We start from the raw sequence: 21,534 nt of genomic DNA, 5'->3' as shown, positions 1-21,534 counted from the left end.
AATTTTGCGAGATCTTGAGAGATGCATTAGTTCTTGGTAGTTTGTGCTGTGAATACCTCACAGGTACTACCACATCGGTCTTTAGCTCAATATCTGACAACTTCACTAAGTTACAGCCATTTTTGTGTTGGCTGAGGTCAATTAACTGTGGCAGCCATCTTGAACTGTGTTAACTAAAGGTATGTTAAAATCTGTCTGGTGGGAAATAAGATTTTTTGCTAACAGACAGAGTTGACTTTGGTGATAAAAAGCTTATTTTTAAAAATTTGCTAGTCTGAAATAATACACAGTCAGTTAAGTTTGGACTTTCGCAACTTCAACTCTCAGAAATAATCAATTCCCATTCTCAGCAGTGCTCCAGCTCCTACTGTTTGAAAAAAACAAACAAAAAAACAATACATTTACTATGTATATGCAATAAATAAAAACTCAAACTGTTGCTTTAGGACAGCAGCTAATCGTTAGCTTGTCAATCTAATCAGAATTTATCTCCATCTCTCCAAATTGAAAATAGTTTTCTACAACACTTCAAGAGATTTGAACTGTCCCTTTAAAACTATCTACATTTTGCTACACAATGTTTACCACCGAATTAGAGGAACTGTTTCAGAGTATTCACAGTTTGGCTCTTCTGCTAATGTTCAGTCAGAAATCAATGAGCTGCCCAGAGAGGACAAACTTCTGTAGCTACATGAAAATATTGAGTCAGCTTTTTACATGTCAGCACATGTGCAGATAAAAGTGAAGGGAGGCATCGCCTCCTGTCAGTTTACACTGTAATGTGCTCTAATTGTTAGTCTCTGTCGCAGCAAACCGCTAAAAGGCAAATGCTGTCAATCTCCTGAAATAGCTGAAACCTTTTTCTTCAGTCTTCCATTTAAAACTCAGCCTCTACAACATTTCATCTGATTTTAAACACATCTGGTTATTAAGAAAAGTGTACCAAGTTCCACATTTTGTACAGTTTAACGTGCAGAATCCAGATTTAGTGAAGGTTTATTTATTGAATTTGCACCCAGCTTATTAAAAATAAGCTCCCTTATAAGATTTACATCCTTTCTTGAGTACTCGCAGAATTCCCAAGCTACATCACACTGCACAGTATCTAAAAAGACTTAAACCAGCGAGATGAGATGGTAACACACTTGAGAGATGACACAGTAAAGCACATTAATGTCCAACCTCACTTTCATTTGTCTCATGTCCAAAGTTTCTCAGTTTTGCATCAAATCCACATCGCTGTGCAGATGACAAATTGACAACAGCTGCCACTGAAACGAGAACTCAGAGCTCCTGCTTTTATTAGAAGCAATTGAAGTGGATGATGCAAAGTGAATAATGATCGTCTTTCGACGGTTCCTGCCTCAATATTTCAAAGTAAGCGATGATCTCCCAAATATAAAGGGCGTTGTTGCATTCATATTTCACTGGAGAACAATGCCGTGTAACTGACATCCACAGAGTGGAAATGTGCTTACAAAGCATCAAACGAGCTGTATGGATAGCAGCAGAATCATGTAAGGCTCTGCTGGATGGATGTAACAAGCTCCACAGCTACACAAATCATTTGATCACATAATACAAAGCCTGCATGTGTGTGTCTGTGTGTACAACATGCCTTTTGATTGGGTGCCTGTGTTTGTGTGCGAGTTTGCTTGACATGCATCATTTGCCCAGATACCATAAAGCTTTGCTGTGATGTTTGTGGGAGATATATGCATGAGCTGAGTGCACGCATGCATCTGTTTGTCTACTGAATGTGTAACATGCATGATTCTCTTCATATTACAAAGTCTGTGTGTGTGTAGGCTAAAAATGTCAAACAAGAGGACTCGGCGAACGGGAGCCTGATGAGTCCTGTCACTCTCAAGCACGCACGCACACACACACACATTCTTTCAGCTAAATGAAGCATCAGAAGAATCTAAAAACACAACTATTAAGAAGTGCAGATATCCATATTCAGATGCATCAAACAAGCTCAAAAGCAAGTTAAACCAATCTGTTGCTTGGATTCTAAGCAGGGCACACACACACACATGGATTAAAATGCAGTCATACTCACAAAGACACGAGGCGGAGTGGCAGGACAGAAATCGGGGCATGAATTATTAACTGTCGGGGAATCCACAGCTTCTGTTGGGACCCTCGTCTCTCAAAACAGACAGAGGCAGATTTATTTACGGCAGCAACTTGACAGACATTCAATGAATCAATAAATCAATCAACACTTTGACAGTTTTCCTCATGGCAAACCAATCCAGGCTTTTATTGAAGTGTTTCGGATGTTGGAAACAATTAAAGACCTAATATTGACCTCTGACAGTGAATATGGTAAATTCTCCACATACACACACATACACACACACAGAGAACAAGTGGTTCAAGCAAGTTCAGCAGTTTAGTCCAATACGATAACATATAACATTCTTATTTCTCACTTGAGAAATGTGTTGGGGTTATTGAAACAGCTCTCAGAATGATTTAAATAAATAACTGGACTTTCACCGTTAGACTGGAGTGCTCTCTTCACCTGCGAGGTCCCGCAAGGATCTGTTCTTGGTCCACTTCCGTTTTTTCATACATGCTCCCGCTGGGTTCAATTTCAAGAAAACATCAAATTTCCTTCCACTGTTCTTTTGATGGTTCCCAGATCTACACATTTCCCCCTTAAAAAGGACCACTGCAGCCCCTTTGGACGGTACGGATGACCTAAAATTATGGACGGCACTACAACTTCTAAACCTAAATGAAAATAACACTGATGTAATCCTTTTTAGTCCTCACCTCCTACACTGATCTCAGACCTTCACAAACATTCAGACAAAAGCTCTTCTAACAAAACCTAGAAGTTATTCTTGATGAAACACTGTCTTTTAAAATCTAATTGTATCTTACTGTACTATTTTACTTGTAATCTTTTATTGTCTTGTCTATTTTCCTGAACCTCTTATACACACAGCATTTTGGTCAACTACTGTTGTTTTTAATTGTGCTTATGAATAAATTTGACTTCGGCTTAAGTTCATCCATGTTTTGGATGAATTTGTGCCACTGTTCTAATAGAAAATATCCTAATTTTGTTTCAGATGTGAACTATGTTATGTCGCTACTATGAATTATCCAGAATAGAAGTGATGTTGTTATTTAAGGCTGTAAAGACAGTCGAGGAAAAAAAAGAGAAAAGGGAAGCAGGGAAAGTTCCTAAATGAAACTGAACTCAGCTGGTAAAATAAATCTCATGGGATGATATAATATAGACACGTCCACAGTTGAATGAGACATTATGAAACAACTCTTTATGTAAGAAGCAGAGCAGGTAAACACATACAGTGAAAACAAGTCACTGTAAGTGTGGTGTGGCAACAAACTGAGAGAAAATTATGGAGTGCTGGTTATGTTATCATTTAATATAATATGCTTTACAGTTGATTTAGTTTTTACCCAGAAGGAAAAGTCAAATATTTAAAATGAATTGTGAAACAAACATGTTAAGACAACCTAAATGAGATTTATCATGTAGCTCAGAAAATATAGTTTCTTTTTCGAAAATAAATACTTCTACATGAATAAATGATCACATAAGCAGCAGTAGTTCAATCCTCCAAAACATATTGTTGAGTTGTTGTTGTTTATCTGGAAAACAGTAGCAAGTACTAAAAAAAAAGAAAAAAAATCCAAAACACTTTCATCCCTCTAGAGAAAGTCAGGATGTGATCATCCTGTCAGGTGGAGGTTTTCACTGAGAAACCCCAAACTGCTTTTGAAACAGTATCCTATTAGTTATTGTTTACCTTTTTCTTTGTCCCAAATCCATTCGTAGAAAAAGTGTTTTGACTGTAAACCTGTCATTGTCCACATGCCTTCCTAAAAAGACTAATATAGATTTGGTTTGTTTCAGTACAACTTCTCGACAATAAAGGCCAAGATGGCTGCTGCCAGTGCGAGTCCTATCCCCAGCCTCTTCAGCGCGTCTCTGTCTAAACTGTAACAGCCAATCAGGAGGGCCGAGTCCGGCGGTGCCGACGCAGCTCCTCTGACTCCGTTCACCACATGTTCCTGTGGAGAGAAACACACAGACCGCATAAGTTCTTTCGAATCGCATTTAGAGAAGCGGAACTTTTTATTGATTATCATCCAAACACCTTTAACAATTTGCCACCTAACTGACTGTCTGACAGGGACTTCTGCTGATAGCTCTCCTCTTCAAACAGATAAAGACTGAGCTGACAGTAATCAAGTTTTAATATTCTGCACAATATCCCTCTGATGTGTGTCGACAAACGTACAAATAATTTGACAGATTTCTCTGCACCTCCTACTAAAGTCCATATTTTATGTTTACAGAACCGATTTTTTTTGTTGTTTTTTTTTAAGATTAAATCATCTGGATACAGTTAAAATCTCCAACAGCATGTCTTGGCTTTTCAGTGTTTTCGGAGATGCAACTCAAAGTCTATATTTAGGAAGCCGTGTTTACTCTAAATGTGTTGAACTATTAAATTTACACCCATCATTAAAGAGAAGTGACAGTGAATGATGGGAAATGATCTGTGAGGGAAGCACGAGGAGGAAGAAGCTCTGATTGTGTTTAGTTTGCATCATGAATTTGTCAAATCATAATTTTATCATAAAGCCAGTTTTATGAGGAGAATCAGTGCCATTCTTGACAGATCATTGCTGCTGCTGATTATTATTATGTAACGCACATACTAATTGCCACATGATACATTCTATAGATGTGTTTGTGTTTTGGATATAATAACAGATTAATGATCTGGCTCAGTGTTGTTTCCTTCTATACTTTAGAACTAAGTCTCATTTTGACAACTATAATATTGATAAACTGATCGTTTTTGATGGAGTGCTTCTGTTAATATGTCATGAATGAAAGCTATCATAAAAACAGCCATTTGTTTATGCAAATGAGTGCATTTTAATTTAACTGTGTACACAGTTAATGCAGTTTAGCACTGATCTAATTACGGCGGAGTGCTGTCTGCTGAATGAAGCAGATGATAAGACGCACGTTGATGTATTATAGGAGGAAAGATGAGAAGTTATCTTACAGCGTTGAAGTCAAAACAAAGCTTGTTGTTGTCTGAGATGTAAAGCAGTGACAGTTTTGGTCTGAGGGATATGCATGCCACTAATGACCAGAACTACAAATCTTAACTAATTTATTTATTTTTTCCTATTTACTGGTAGTGTTTGTTATTAAACAAATATGTTGATCCTGGTTTTCAGCCTCCCTCACTTATCATGATTCTGTCTGATTATTTGATGTTTTTGTCTCGAGCTATGAAAGCAGTGATACGTGAAGCTAAGCCAACTGATTTCTAAATAAATAACTAACTCGGCACAGGAAGGGGGTCATTTTAATTCAAGCGTTAAACAAATAGGATGAGAACGCTGTCACATGACAGCATCTCTGGGTGGAGTGGAAATCGATCTGGATTACCTTGAAGTGCCGAGAGGATATCTCCCGCATGACAGTTAGTAAAATGACATTTTGTTACAGTAAATTATGCAGAGTAATATTGAGGAATTGATCTGAATATCCAGACTAGCCTTTGTTTAAGTGACCTGTGCGACTAATTGTAACAGGTTTGACTTTGACATCTATCATACAGTCAGTATATTGACTCAGTCTCTTCATTCCTTTCACACTCCATGTTGTTCGACAGTCCTCTGTGTTAAATATTAAATATAAAGTTCTGATTGGCAATGGAAATGCAGCTCAATCTTTTTTCTTTTGTGTGTTTCTGATAATAAACTAATAGACTAATCCATCCTTAGGGTAATCAATCTTTTTGATGAGTAAATTAAAAAAGGAATTCTGCCAATACCTGATTGGAAAAATTTACAACATAAAAGTTTTTGTTTTTTTATAGATATTTTAAAATGTTTACATTTTTATTCAATTTTGAACAAATTGTCAATGTTTTTGCCTGTGTGTGTGTTCATTTGTCTTGTGTGCTGATGAACCACTGCACGGATTTTAATGAAACTTTTAGAAAGTAATCATTGGATGTACGTCTACAACTGATTACCTTTTGGAGTCAACTCACTTAAGATGCCCGCAGAAGCTAATTGGCCTTATCCAACACAAGAATGACTAGAAATCAGACAATTGTACAGATATTGAGCCAAAACCTGATTTGGGGGTAGCTGTGACATCTTCAACACATCTCACAAGAGCTCGGATTATTGCTTTAGAATGTGGAATATGTCCTTTACAAGGTTTGACCAATAAGGCTATAACTTTGTCATTTCTCAACAAAAGATGACCTTAGTTTAAAACTCTGGTATGGCAGCGGGTGACATGCATTCCTTCAAGGAACGTTAGACCTTGAATTAAATTAGTTTTTAACCGTTTTTCTTCAGTCCACCCATTATTCTCCATGATGACAAAGTGAGACGGTTTTATTTCAATACTGAAAACATGGGCATTTCAGCCATTTAGTAACATAAAAGCTAAAGGTTTAACTCTAGTTCTTTTTTTAATCTATAAAATTGTGCAAAAATTCTTAAACCACTATTTCTTTATATTTTTCTCCCAAGCAGCCAGATTGTCTTATAATCCTTTAAAGCGGTTCTGACCAATAATTCTTTAAGCCTTCTGAAGCCTTACGATTTTTTTTTGGACATCGTCTGATTTTTTTTAAAACTCATTTTCAGTCCAGTCCTTGTACCTGACCATGACAGCATGGTGTGAAGTGTGTACAAAAAAAAATCTGAAAGTGGACAAGCGGAGGTCCAGAGAAGATGTATTAGGCCTAAAAAACTATCTCCAGCTGAAAGTCATGTCTTTAAGAGTCAAGAAAAAAATCCAGCAAAGACCCTCTATCTGAGGGACCTGAGAGATGCATCATCTTAAAGTTAAACATTGACTGTATTTCAAGTTTCCAGGTAATAGGTCTTTGGGATCACTTTGTTGGAGTTAAATTACTATTTTGTGTCAAACTGTTTTCTATGGCATTTTGATAGATTCAGCTACAGAAATGAGAACAAACCAAGACTTTATGAAAGGCCGATAACAACAAAACCTAAAGATTCAATTTTAAACTGGTTCTTTTTCAAGATAGCTGTTATGTGCCAACACAACAGTAGTTTATCAGTTAAATAAGAAGACTGTTTAATCCTGAATAATAGGTCAGGAGTTAAGTAAATTAATTAAAACAACATGAGGCACATTTTCTTTTCTGAACATTATCAGGGACTGAACTGAAAGTGAGTTAAAAAAGAACTTGCCCAAGTCCACAGAAAATCTTTGTAAGACTCAAAAAGCCTGAGAAACTGTTGATCAAGACCACTTTTAAAGATTATAAGATAGGATGGCTGCTTGCAAATTAGTATGAATTGAGGGGTGATGCAAAAGTTTTGGACAGCCCTATACATTTGTAACAAAAAAAATGAAGTGTAACATACACACTTAAAAAGGTTTCAACATGAACAGAAACTCTGAACTCAGCTTGTAATGTGGCGCTAAAATTCACCTTGTGAACTAAAGCAGAGAAAGGACACATTGGTGAGAAGACCAACGCCAGTCTGTGTCAGCAGGTAGCTGAGTGGAAGTGCACTCCTGCACATGGAGCAGCTGTACAGCGTCTCTCCTTAGCCTCGACATTGCTCACGTCTTTCCTGTGCTCAGTCATGGTTACAAACGCCACCTTGTCACCCAGTCATCTTTTCACAGCTCCAATATGAATGGTTTCCTCTGTTACAGCACACAATGGAGGATGGATTCTATAACCGACAACGCCTCGGTGACACATCGATGGACAGAGACTCAGTAACATGATTCTGGATGATAAATGCACATTTTCTTCACGTTGGGATTCTCTTTAGACTGCTTACCGGCAAAAGTTATATAACTTTTATTGTGAATGCTTGAAAATTATGATAATGGTTTTAGGTAGGGCACATTGTACATGTCTCCAGGGAAAGGCATAATACTTAAAAGTGCCAAAAGTACCTGTGACTAAGCCTCATGACTGAAAAGTTCTCCAAAGACTCATTCTTTCAAAGATAAACAAGTGTTGAGGGAGAAAGAAAGGAAAAGTGTAAAGCCAAAAGAAAAAGAAAAGCTCCATGTAAACAGGACAAAAATCTCTCCCAAAAATTCATGCAAATCAGATGTTTTTTAATCATATTTTAACAATTGGTGAAATGAATATTTAATGCAAACATTAAAAAGGGGAGATTTACTGAGAGCATAAAAGTTGTGATAAAGTTGAAAAACTAAACTATTATCGTTCACTGTGCTGACAGGCCAAATGCAGTGCCGCCTTCTTGATGCTTTTATTTATCTGTCTCTCTGCAGGTGTCTTTTAACAACAGGGTGCCTGGAGGCTGACTGAATAGTACAGTCTAAAATCTATTACTAGTAGGGAGGATAAGTGAAAATCCAAGTGCCAGTAGGTGCGTGTCAGCACAGTGGGGAGAGATGGGAGGAGGGGAGCAAAGAAAGAGGAAAAAAAAATAAGAAGAGGAAGAAAAGGAGCAGGGGAAAAATGAGAGATGTGGCTTTCAGTGATAGTTCACCACCTGCTAGCTGGCATGCTGAGTTTGTGCATTTTGTCTGTGAGAAAGAGAGCTAGAATTACTGGGAGTGTGTGTGTGCGTGTGTGTGTGTAGACCTGTGGTGGATATTGTCTGTCTCTCTGCTCACAGCAGTGGAACAGACCAAAATAATCCCCCCTGAAAATCATCTAACACTACACTAGGGGTACCAGACTGGCTAACATAGCAAGAAACTTTTCCCTCAAAAGTCTAACCCTCTCAAATGTCTTTCTGACTCTTAAAAAAAGAAGGAAAGAAAAAACAACCCTGCTGCCATCCCACATGTGCACCTTTCAGAGTCTATTGCAGCTTTCATCAATACACTGATGTATTCAGAGAAAAACACACACTGTGGCACGCACAAAACGTTACGGGAGCCAAAGAGTATAATGCGCTGTGGTCACGTTTCTCATATGATCCTCACCAGCTGTCAGTGTCACTCTTCACACACACACACACACACACACACACACACACACACACACACACCATAGAAGTGTGTGCATGTATGTAAAATGATACTGTAGCAGGTACTTTAGTCATGGCTAATTCAACAAAGTCAAAGAGACAAAGCCCGTGTGCTGCAGCTGTACTTACAAGAGAGCAAAGGGTTATTTATGGTAAAATGTCAAGTTACAGTGGGACGCAAAAGTATTCACCCTCTTCGGCATATTGTGTGTTTTGTATCCTTTAGGAAGGGGGAGGGGGTGTATTATTATGTTTGTTTGTTTGTTTTTTAACACAGCGTGACTATCACTTAGACAATACTTTGTAGAACCACCTTCTGCAGCAGTTACAGTCCCAAGTCTCTTTAGGTCTGTCTCTATGCACTTGGCACGTCTAGTCATTGAGATTATTGCCCATTCCTCATGGCAAAACTCATCCAGCTCTTTCAATTTGAATGTATGCACCAATCCTTAAATCAAATCAGAGTTTCTCAGTGGGACTGAGATTTGGGCTCTGACTTTCTCTTTAAACCACTGCACGAATAAACTTTGTAGTTATGTATGTGTATGAAGAGTCTACCTCCTAAAACATTCATGTGCTGCCATTTTTTGCTGTGAGGAGGTTATTTTTCTCTATGGCTACGTCTACAGTTTAGGCTCAGTTGCCAGTGTGTGATCTTTTTATTTTCCAGACTTGAGTGTCATTAATGACAGAACTTTTATAAATTACATTGACAAAATCTATCAAAACATGACATGATTTGTTTCCATGTTTAAAATAGAGGGAAATGCAAAAAAAGTCAACCTGGGAAAGAAAAGGGATGTGCAAACTGTGATGATTTAAATGAAAGAACATTTAATTTATTATATAACATTCAATGGTTTGAGATAATAGTAAACAGCCCCAATAAATGCCACATTGATTCTCCAAATATAAAACGAGCCTCCCATTTCTTAGTCAGTTCTGTTTTTATGACTTTGATAGAAAAAACTAATCAAACAACAAGAAGTAATGCTTTGTACAAAATTAGCCTAAATTGCTTCATTAACACTGATGAGGAAGCATGCTGTGCTTACGAGGATGGTAATTCTAAACAAAATGAAAAGTCATGGGTGACTCTTGCTGGAGCCGTTTTTTCAACTAATGTGTTTTTTCCCAAAAAATGCCATAAAAAAAAAAAAAAAATATATATATATATATATATATATAATATCACTAAGTAAAAAGAAGCTCCCTAAAAACTGATTCAGTAATATCTTGTCTATTTTCATCAGTCTTTGGCTAAATGCTTTCTGATTCACATCTTTCATCTGAAATTCACAAACAAAGCTCCCTTCAAGGGGAATCTAGAACTCCTTGACATTCAAAATGCGCCAAACCTCCCCAAAATGAGGTCTTCTAATGCTATTTGACATGTTAGGTAAGAATCCTGAAAATAGAGCCGACAGATTTTTTGATGGCTTAACATTTATTCCTGTTAGCCTGACTTTGGGTCACAAGTTCAGGTCATGTAATACAGTTTGACACGTTAAGTGAAAATCTTAAAATAGCTCTGCCTGCTGTTCTGAAAGCAACATGAATTATTTGCCGTTACAGTAAACAAAGTCACCCAAAGGACAAGCATAAGCTTTTGACACTTTAAATCGAAAACTTTATAAATAGATTTGAGAGGATTGACTGTAGTTTAACCAGAAAAAGCAGCTAAATGTTTGTGTGGCACTATCTGACAATGAGCAATAACGCAATATCAAAGCAACTAGGCATAACAGTTGCATGCTAATGTTCAAAAACCAATAAAATGAACAGAAAAAACACACAAATTAGAAGAAGCTTTACTGTGTGTGTCAGACATGCTAGAGTTTTGTCTGTATTAGTGAAGGAAGTGTGGCTCAAACAGCCTCCAGCCAGCCGGAGTCTGCCAGGCTCACCAGGGGGGACAGCTTCAATGTACGCAAGTATGAAAACGTGCGCGCACCAGGATTCTGCATATGTGTATAATTAGTTTCACCAATAAGCTAATGAATTATGGCATATAGTTTAGGTAATATGATGCAAAGTGCAAGCAACGTTGACCACAAACGTATTTATCTTTGAGTAAAGAACGGGCTGCAAGATCTCCTCAGAAACCAAACTTTCTTTGGCACGATATCCGAACCACATTGTGGTCGAATCACACAGTTAGAGCTTAAACATTCGTTTTTATGTTTTACGAACAGCCTTGTGTGTGTGTAAAAATAAAAAAAGAGAAAAACTTGGTGCTTTCCTGGCAATGTCAGCACAACTGCAAGTTTGATGCAAATAATAAACCAAGAAAATCAGACAGCTGATTCTGTTTTCTCAGTGAAAACAGTGTGTTGAGCAGAGAGAAGACGGCTGAAGTGAAGATTAAGTCAAAATGTTGAAATGCTATAAAAGCTACCTGACAGGCCTTCATTTCTGAAATAATTGTGTTTTCTTTTAAACTCACAGCAACAGCCACAAAAACTGCTAAGTTAGACTTGAAAACTCAAAACTATTGGAAGAATAAAAAATTATTTTAAAAAATTGTCTGAAAATAAAAAAAGACATGAATACACTTTTCTCTTAACTCATTCTCATTAAACAACATGCCACAAAGCCCTAAAAAGACAAAAAAGCTCAGACTTGTCAACTTTTTGTCTATTTGTGGTTATGGAGGGACATTGTATAAAACCAGCAGATCTCCCATCTTTTTCTTCTTCTGTGCCGTTTTCCACACAAACTGCAAGCTCGTTCACTTGTGGAGAAATCTGACCATTTTCCTCCCTCTCTGCTATTCTCTCGGTCTTCTTGAGGAAATATGCTGTGAAAAGAGCTGATTATTAGATGACTCTCCAAGCTGCTTCTCTGTCTCCTCATCTCTCCATCTACTTCACTCGCTGTCCTTCATTCCTGCTTCATTTTTTTAGGCCTCTCTCTTCTATCATTTAATTTCATCTGGGGATGAGAACAGGTGAAGGGGCCTTTCTCTTTCTTTTTGCTGCTGAGTGCCTGCTCTGCTTTTGTGCCCCGCCAAAGGACCCATTTACTGTCCTCTCCCCCCCGCTCCTGCTGAAAGTGCTATTTCGGTGATTGAAGGACTAACAGACAGGGACAAAGTAAAAGACAGAAAGAGAGGACAGAGGGGGAAGATTTCATGTGTGTCAATAAAAGCAATTTATCTCTCTGGAAAGCTGGGGTCCCTTTTTCTTGGAATGAAAAAGCAAAATCATAAAGGCTTTTTAATAAGGCTGTCATGTCATGGACAAGTTGGTTCACAGAACGATGCGTCCAGTGAAACAAACAAATTCCTACTTAATAGTTTACAGCTCCTAAGTCGTGACTAGCACCAATTGAGGTTACTAAGGGCATACAGCTTATCTAAAACCAAGAATAAAAGTAGGGTTTAAAGGAAATGACAGAAATGATCTTTTTATATTATAAGATGTAAAAATGTTGTTACTGAAAATATTTTGTCTTTTCATCATTAACAAGTAAACCTTCAGCTTCTTGATGATACCGATCTGATATGAATTTTGGAAGGAAAGTTGTGACTGAAAACATTTAGTTTAAGCTATGGTTTGTCTTTTCTGTTTTATCCCTGTCCTTATGAACATGAATCTAAACAACCTGCCGAACTCTTCTATCCTTCCTAGTCGCCCATCTATCACTAAAACTGTATTACCTGTGTATAGTTTCCTCACTCATATAATTGTCTGCAGCACAGTCACCAAGTTTCACATCATCATGCAGTCACATCTTCATGTACTCTCAGATTCATCCTTTCACAGCCTAACATCCTAACAGACTACTATTTTACCCCACTTCTGTACAGATCTATCCATCCAGCCATATTGCTTCACTCCCACTCATCAGTATGGATGCTGGCTAGTATATAATCATCCCTCTCCCTATACGGAGCATGATAGATCTTTCACTTTGCTCCTTTTCTGACAAACACACATTACAGACCTTAGTTGGTCCCTCAGCCTATCCAATCACCCACTTATAAACCACTCTTTTTCTCACACTCCCTTACATTGCTCTTCTTCATCTGAGATAAAACGGCAAAGTGAAGACTGTCTTCTTTGCACTCGCCTGGCAATCATGCAACACATCACACTGTGAGTCTTTCTCTGATGCTTTATTCTTCTTCTTTTTGTTGCTTTCCCGCAAAAAGCTTGTAATTATAGACCTTGCTGCAAGACATGCAGTTGAATATCAGCCTTCCCATAATCACACATTCATCTCAAACACACACGTTCAGCTCAGTATGTGGTGGAGTCATGTGGAGTCTTGTAGAAAATAGAGGGTTTTCTGATATGTAGGCCAGGGCCCCATGAGTGTTTGTAAAAAATGCATATTCTGAGATATGAGTATACATCATAGTAAAAAGTAAGTGATTCTAAAGTTTGACTGATCAGAACTTAATGTTGAAAATTATCTGTTCTCTAACAGAGCAAAGCGGGTCTTGTGATTAAGTTAATGCATCTTCATGTAAAAACACACATGTCACATTACAATGTGTTATTATATATTTAACAGATGCACAGCAAAAATACAGGAGTCTTGTGTGAAAAACTAAGCGCATCCTTAAAGCTTTCCTTTGAATTACAAGAGTAAGTAGAAACCAGCTGATATTAATCAAATCTGCTTGATCCACTAATAATAAGAAGGTGTGCCCCTGATGTATCACAGATGTTTTGAAAGTTTGCTGCTCTGAAATAACACTATCTTAAAGGAGGGAGGATATTATCAAAGATCTTAAGCTCTGCACTATGGCTGCAAATATGAGCCCCTTTTTAGGCTGCTTCTGGCTGTTCATAAGTCACCAATTGTGGTAGCTGTGTCCCGTGACGATGTATGTTTCAGAAATGAAGAAGGCATTGTGGAACTATAGGAGGTGAGGAGCACACATGACTGGTGTTGATGTGGAGCACTACACATAAAATGTGTCGGATATCTCCTATTCTACATCTCGTGGCTGGCTGGTCAAAGAGATTGTCTGTCATCATTACATCATATCAACTCTGGTTTAGTTGCAGACACACTGATCATTACAGCTCTATGACTACCTCAATCAGTGGCTCAGAGGCATAACAGCAAAGGATTGACTTCAACCAGCTCCCATGCTGCCTGTCAGGATCTGTGGTTTTTGTTTGTTTTGCTTATAGTCTTTTTTTTAACCTTGTGATTAGGTTTATTTAGGGTTTTGTGATTCCTGTGTTTTGGTTACTCACTTGTGTCTACATGTTTTCAGTTTCCTCGTGTCCCTCTGGACTATCTTTCAATCTCCCTCAGTTCATCTTTTTTGTCAGAATTCTCCCACTCACATCTGTTCCTAATCTCCTTTTAGCTCAGGTATTTTCCGCTTCCTCATCACCACAGTCTTATATATTGAGTCTCTTGCCATTTTCACATTAGCAGTGCCTTGTTGGTAATAATGGCAGAGTCTGGTTTATTGCTTGTGTTTTCTCGTGCCTTACAGTTTTTTCTTTTTGTACGTTTATGCAGCCTCATCAGCATTTTGTTTTTATAATAAATCAACTTTGGCTTTTGAGCTCCTCGTGTCAGTCTGCATTCTGGGTTCTACCTCCTACCAAACCTGACACTGCCTCTGTCCTTACATAAATCATACCAAGGAAAGAAAAAAAATATGGCACCTCAGGCCTGGTTTGTGAAAAAGATTTATAGAAAGGGTTGTTGCTTGTTCCTGCCCATCAATCTGGGAAAAATTTGAAATGCTATTTGCATATAATTTTTAGTTCATCTTTTTTCAATAATAAACATTATTTCTAAGGAAAAACACTCAAGAGAAATGTTAAAATCAGAAATGGGATTAGCCTCTCAGCAAGCTCACCAAAGATCAGAGAAGAATGAAAAATAACACTACAGGCCTCAGTTAGCACATTACAGTTCATACGAATAAATTACCTTATTATCTCTCTAAAATTTTTTTTTTTTAAATTTAAAAATACACAACAGTACAACTTAGGTTTGCAAAGTTGAGTCTCATCAAATTACAAATGTCTGGAACAAGAACAATGTTCTTTAGAAAAAAAAGACCAAAAATACACATGGCCATGTTTGATATTAACCAAACACAGCACAAACATCCCAAACCAACGATCAAACGCAGAGTTGGAAGCGTCTTAAATTGGGCTTGCTGTATAGCAATAACACCTACACAAAATGGACTCATTGATTTGATCGTAAACATTATGGACTACATAGGCAATTGTAAAACATCATGGTGTAAACCTTAAAAAATTTCTAATACTAACACTAAGAAATCCACACAATGTCTGCGGCTTGACATTCACCCTTGTCATGAGTAAAACTGTTACAAGTCAAGTGCAATAATTAAAATAAAAATAATTTTTACAAAGACAATGATCTTTATATAATTAGCTGTCAAGGACATAATATTTAGCAGATGACTCTACAATAAGAAGCTTGCAGATACAGCTGTTTCCACATTAGATCAAGTACTTAAGTGTGCACAAGAGTCATTAAGAACAGCCAATGCAGGTCATAAGGACTGAAAAATAGAGATCATCAGCAACGTCACTGAAGATCACTTATTCAACTGAAGTAGTTATAGTATGCTGTGGAAAGTACAGACAAGTATTAATGCATCCCTGCAAGTTCAGATATACCAATACGTTATAAACTATTCCTTTGACTATAAACAATAACTTAGCTACACTGTAGTTTGGTACTTTTACTTAACTTCAATTAGCTTAACTTCAAATAGACATGAATATCTATGTCATAGTTAGCTGAAACTCTTTAATGGATTTAATAAGGTTGTCATTTAAAATGTGACTTTTCTGTGACCTCTGTCAACAGCTTCCTTTCTACAGATGGTTTTTTACAATGTGATATGACAATGTGTTTAACAAAGTGTTGTTTGTATGAATGTATGTGGAGAAAGTGTGTAAATCTTATCTAAATAACGCCTGGCAGAATAATGCCAGGACTAATACATGAAGATGTTTGCTGAAGGAGATAGAGTGTTGGGGCGAGTAAGTGCTTGTTTTGGAAGTAAATGTTTGTGTGTGTCTGTGTGTGTGTGTGTGTGTGTGTTGGATAGGCTGCAGACTTTATGACCAACTAATTTTACAAGGTCCAGTCTCCACTGCTGAACTTTTTATTGCTGAGTGACAAATCACTTGGCTTGATGTATAACCTTCTTTTTTTATTTAATTCTCTGCTATCCATTTCTTTCTCTGCTTGCTTTCCCCTTCATCCATACCCCCTCCTCTCTCTCCCTCATGTCTGTGTCAGTACCTTTTTTTTTTCCTCCTCCCTCTCTGTCTGGAAGTAAAGGCTGATGGAGTGTGAAATTAGAAAGTGTATCATATTCTGCTCTGTGGCTCCATGTCCTGAGCTATAAGCTACTGCTAGTCAGAGTGAAAAATAACATGCGGTGAAACAGATACATTAACATGGTTTTGTGTGTGGTGAAAAAGGGCAGATAGGGAACAGTTTAGCCAGCAACAGCTTATCTAAAATTACTTATCTCATGGTTGATACACTGCTGCTTCTTCACAAACTACACAGGTAGGGATGGATTTAAAATAAGGACACAAATATTCACAATGTATTTGTTTGTTGAGTGTAAAAAAAGCCAAAGAGCCTGTTAGAAACAACTTTTATAGTGTTGTTATGGAAGGAACACACAGTGACAGCGTCTGCCATTACCTGGAGATATCAAGTGTTGTGTGATTTCATTCAGACAGATATTAGGATAATGTAAAATATTTAAATATTTAATTCACTCCTAAATGAACCACACATACCACAGAGTGTTCACTAGGCATGGGCTGGTATGAAAGTTTGACAGTATGATAACCTTGAGCAAATTATCACACTTTCAGTGTGACGCTATTGAAACAAAAACATAAAATGTGTCACTCGATCTAATTGCTTTCATGTAAAAAGAGAAATGTAACTACAGTATTATTACTGCTGCTCTTTCAATAATATCACATTACCACAATGAGGATTATATTATAGCTAAAATAATATATTTGATCAAATTTATTTATGATGAATTTATTTTGATGCCCAGATACACATAAAGAGAGTGAAAGAACACAAGTAAATGCGTTGACGAGTGTCAGCGATTTCAGGTAATCGTGACATTGATTCAAATTTGTTCCAGCAATTGATACTTTAAAGATTGAAGACTTAATTTTAATTTTAACCAGAAAGCCAGCAAGCTGTTTAAACAATGTATGCAAAGGTGGCAGACATAAACAAAAATCTAGAATACAGTTCTGAGGTAAACATACTTATTATTCAAAATGCTTTAATACTTTGCTCTTTGTGAAGTAAAGTTGGGAGCCTGACAAGTTGATATTAGCTGGTCAATAGCGAGTTAGCCAGCCACACATCAGCATGTGCTAAAGCCAGTATCTCTGTGGGCTGTGTGTGTTGAAGTCTAGTTGGAGACTTAAATTTGCAATAAAATGGATGAATTTTCTGTTACAGTCTCACTGAATTCAGTCTTTGCGACCAGTAAGCAGCAAAGCCCCATTATGTGTGACCAGTTTTTGAAAATAGTGACCTATTTTTGCATGCACAGCTTGTAAAACTGTATTTTATGCCCACCTCCACCTACATTTTATCCACCTCATCTTGCTTTGTACCCATGTCAGTCACCATCCCACGTTTATGATTTTATCTACTGAAGTACACTTTAAAAATAAAGACCGGAAGACGACAATTCGCTACGATTTACCTCTAGTAGCATGTTGCAAACAGTGTTACCTTAAAAAGAGTGATTGGAGGAGCACCTCTGGCAAGCAAGCCATGATCATCTGTGTGTTTCACAGCCAACTTTGCTCTTTTGTTTTTATTAATAAAAACAAAATTTTAGAGAAATTCCCCTCTTTCGGCCATCACACACAGCTGACTGACAGCTTGCAGTAACAGGTAGGGGAGGAGGAGCGCTGCTTTATGCTCCACACGACCAGAGAAAAACTGCCCCTCGCATCTCATTAAAGGGAATTGAAACCTCAGAAAAAGCTTGGCAAAAATATTTTGTGGTTTTGACACCATGACTTTTTACCTTAAAACCAGAAACAGAATAATGACTACAAATATTTTGACCAATCCTGCCTAAGTTTCTTAACTTTCTTTAGTTCATCATCAAAAATTTGTCAGAAAATACTGCTGACTTCCCATCTACTAGATTTTTGACCTTTTTGTATCTTTGTTCCTTTTAATCTATTAATCAACTCACGCAGTAAAGCAAAGCAAAGAATTACATTGAATGTGTTGGAACTGGGTAAATAATGTCTCTTTGTGACATGAAGAGGTCAATAATATTAAGTATTTTAGCTCAGAGTAGATGTCTTTATTTTCAGTTATAATAAATAGTCTGCATTTGTATAGTATTTTTTAAACCTCTGTCGGCTCTAACAAAACTCTTTACAGCTTTTCATTCATCAATTCACACAAACACTTAAATAGTGCTTCTCATTACTAATCTGCACTCTTTATTCAGTGTTATACACATCCACAACAACACTGATGAGCTCAGATGGGAAAATAAGGTTTTTGGTGTATTGCCCAAGGACATTTTAACACTCGGATGGGCAATTGATCTATTGATTGAAAGACAACCACTCGAACACCTGAGCCATGCCTTTCCATTTTGTAAACTTTCTGAATGCGAGTTTGCTTTTATGTTGCATTGCTTTCTAGTGCCAGAGTAACTATTTGGGGGAAGAAAAAAGAAATTATACAAGAATGCATTTATTCCAGGTGTGTGCATGCATTTGTGAGTGTTACCTGCATCAAACCAGACACTTCTCCTTTTTGAAGCGGCGCAGCGATGGAGGGAGTGAACGGCTCACTGTCTTCCACTGGTTTCCCTTTCATAAAGTGTTTCCCTGCCTCGTAAATGTCCACCTCAATCATCTTCCCTTTGAACTCAAGCCTCTTAGGTACCAGCACCTGGAAGTCATGAGAGATCAATGTGAACTTAAAAGAAAAACTGTCAAAAACAAACAAAAAATATATAGTTCTGATCTGGAAATAAATGATGCCAGTGTAAGAAACATTTATAATGAAAGAACATTTTTATCAACATGGCAAAACCTAAAATATTAATGGGCATTATCCAGTAATATTTCACTTAGTGAGCAAATCTGCATCAGTGCAGCACTTTTCTGGGATTTCTCATGAAAGGCAGAGCTGCATAAACATTTGTTTCACCAAGCTGTCTAAGCTCTGCATGTTACCCAACATCTGTCAATTAGATTTTCAATTAACTGCTGCTCAAAACTGTTTTTTTCCAACATCATTATTTAGTTAGTCTCTAAAAAAAACCCAGTACTTTCAGTTCCATTTATATAAGCCCTCAAGGTCAAAAAGTATGGCAGCAGCTGCGATATAGACCAGAGGGATTTGAGTTTCCTGTTACTTCATTATGGCAACTATAAACCTTGGCTGATCACAGCGGGAGGGAAGAGAAAACAAAGATTTATAATTATGCCTCCCCGTGAAATGAAATTTGCTCTTAATGACTTATTCCTGTAAATAAAAATCATATGAAAATTTATTTCCTTTCAAAACACTTTTCAAACTAGCTACAAAGCTGACAAACACAAAGTGATGTAATGTGTGCACTTATTCACTTTTTTCAGTCTCTCTTTGCAAATACTAATTGGATGGTTTGATCTGTGTTATTCTGCGGGATTCTAAACTGCAGATGTACAACCTGAGTACATTATGTTCACTATTGAAGTTTCACTTTTCTTTTCAAGCATATAGAAAGATTTTACTTATTTCCCAAGCGAAAGAATGGGGATTTTCTGAATATGAGCAGTCTCCTTTAAAAATATCAACAATAATATGGAAATAAGGACATCAATTAAAGCGTTTATCGGCAAACTGACACAACACCTATCAATTTATTTGAATTAAATTGCTATATGAGTTTAAGGACAATGATCTCTTTTTGTTTGTCCCTTCCTTCAGCAGATCAATAGCTGGAATCTGCAGCCGTGGGCTTTCTGGGAGTTCAGTGCCTCACATCAGCATGGAGGCTACACGCTGAGTCAGATCATCTGGTGGTCTGTCTAACCATTACACCACTCTGCAGGGCTAAGTCACTGACGGTGCAGACAATAGCATATGAACCGGTGGAGAGATTGTCACTGCTGCGATGGCAGGACTGTGCCTGCCTCAGTGTTAATCTGTCAGTCTTTATCCAGCTGGTGGAATATGATTGGAGAGGGAGCACGGGCCAAATAGACACACAGCCAGCCGTACACCTGTCCAATCAACACACCTGCTGCTGAACACTCCGACCCCTATCGGAGTGTGTGTGTGCATGAAAGTAGCCAGCAACCAGACTGCGAGCGGCGAGGTGGAACAGCAGGGATGAGAGGCGGGCAGCTGTGAGGATGTGTATGCATCTGTGGAAGTGGGTGAGGGTCATTCTTGGACCATAACGTGGTGATTAAATGATGAAAGACCATGTCCAATTTCACTGGAAATCCCCAGCTCCTACTTCCTCATTTAACTGCTAACACACACACAGGAGCAAACTGAGGTGGTTTGGATAACCTCCCTAATATAATTGCCAGAACAGATATAATCTAATTGTGTAAAGTGAAACCAGACCACTTAATCCCAGTCACACGTCTCTATAACTTTGTGCTTACTTCTTTCCAGTGGAAGCTCACCTTTCAGCCTTCTTTTGTGCTTCCCTTTGCCCTCATCACTTACTCCTATCTACTCTCTTTACCCCTCAGACTTTATTCTGCCTAACACTGATGCTTTTATGCTCAAAAATCATCACATCATACAAAATGAATTGCAACTCATACTGATTTCTGTGAAGCTTTTGTAATGCATGAACTACATGTCTGTCTCCTGTGGGAGTGGGAAGAATCTTTAGGGGGGGGGGGCCGATTCAGTGACATTTGGGTATATAGTGTGTTCACATATCCGCTTCTTTTTTTTAAGTGTAATTTAGGAGAACAAGAGGGCTCGCAGGAGGAAACATCAAACATCTCTTTTAAGGTACAGTCCACTGACACATCTGCCAGGATATGCACACGTGCACACTTAAATGATGGAGTGTGCACTCAAACAACGCATGCATGAACCGAGTAACGCTTGTAACTTAAGTTTATAGCCTGGAGAAGGAGGTGCAAAGCAGGAGGAGGAAAGGGGAGGGGAGGGGAGGAAAGTGGAAGGGAGGAAAAATTATTACCATCCCCTGCCCTCTCTGCTAATAAAAAACATAACTTCAAACATGTTTCTGATGATGGTTAAAGCAGGAGGAAATTGATTTATTTGAAGATGTTTTAAAGTGAATTTTTTCACAGGTTGACTGAGGGTCTTTGAAGCCATACGATTGGCGTGCGAGAATATGTGTGTGTGTGTGTGTGTGTGTGTGTGCATGGAATGTATATGTCTTTAGGGCTGACCTTAATGTTGAAGAAAAAAAAAGCTAAAAAATACTGCTGTTATCAGCTGCCAAATGCTCTCATGACCACC

At 37.8% G+C, this 21,534-nt stretch overlaps 1 protein-coding gene across 1 annotated transcript in view; it reads right to left on the bottom strand.

Annotated features, from left to right (window-relative positions):
* Positions 1-3,280: 3,280 nt before the first annotated feature.
* cdkal1 (CDK5 regulatory subunit associated protein 1-like 1) overlaps positions 3,281-21,534 on the bottom strand; it is a 210,724-nt gene continuing 192,470 nt past the window's right edge. The window contains exons 14-15 of the mRNA XM_017409794.3: positions 18,814-18,978; positions 3,281-4,059 (exon numbers count right to left, since the gene is read on the bottom strand). Of these exons, the coding sequence (XP_017265283.1) occupies positions 3,898-4,059; positions 18,814-18,978 (327 nt within the window). The 3' untranslated portion in view covers positions 3,281-3,897. The remainder of the gene's footprint in view (positions 4,060-18,813; positions 18,979-21,534) is intronic.

Source organism: Kryptolebias marmoratus, linkage group LG16 (genome assembly GCF_001649575.2).
Source record: "Kryptolebias marmoratus isolate JLee-2015 linkage group LG16, ASM164957v2, whole genome shotgun sequence".
Taxonomy (NCBI): domain Eukaryota; kingdom Metazoa; phylum Chordata; class Actinopteri; order Cyprinodontiformes; family Rivulidae; genus Kryptolebias; species Kryptolebias marmoratus.
Note: the sequence above shows the minus strand (reverse complement) of the source record. Positions and strands in the feature narration are given on the sequence as shown.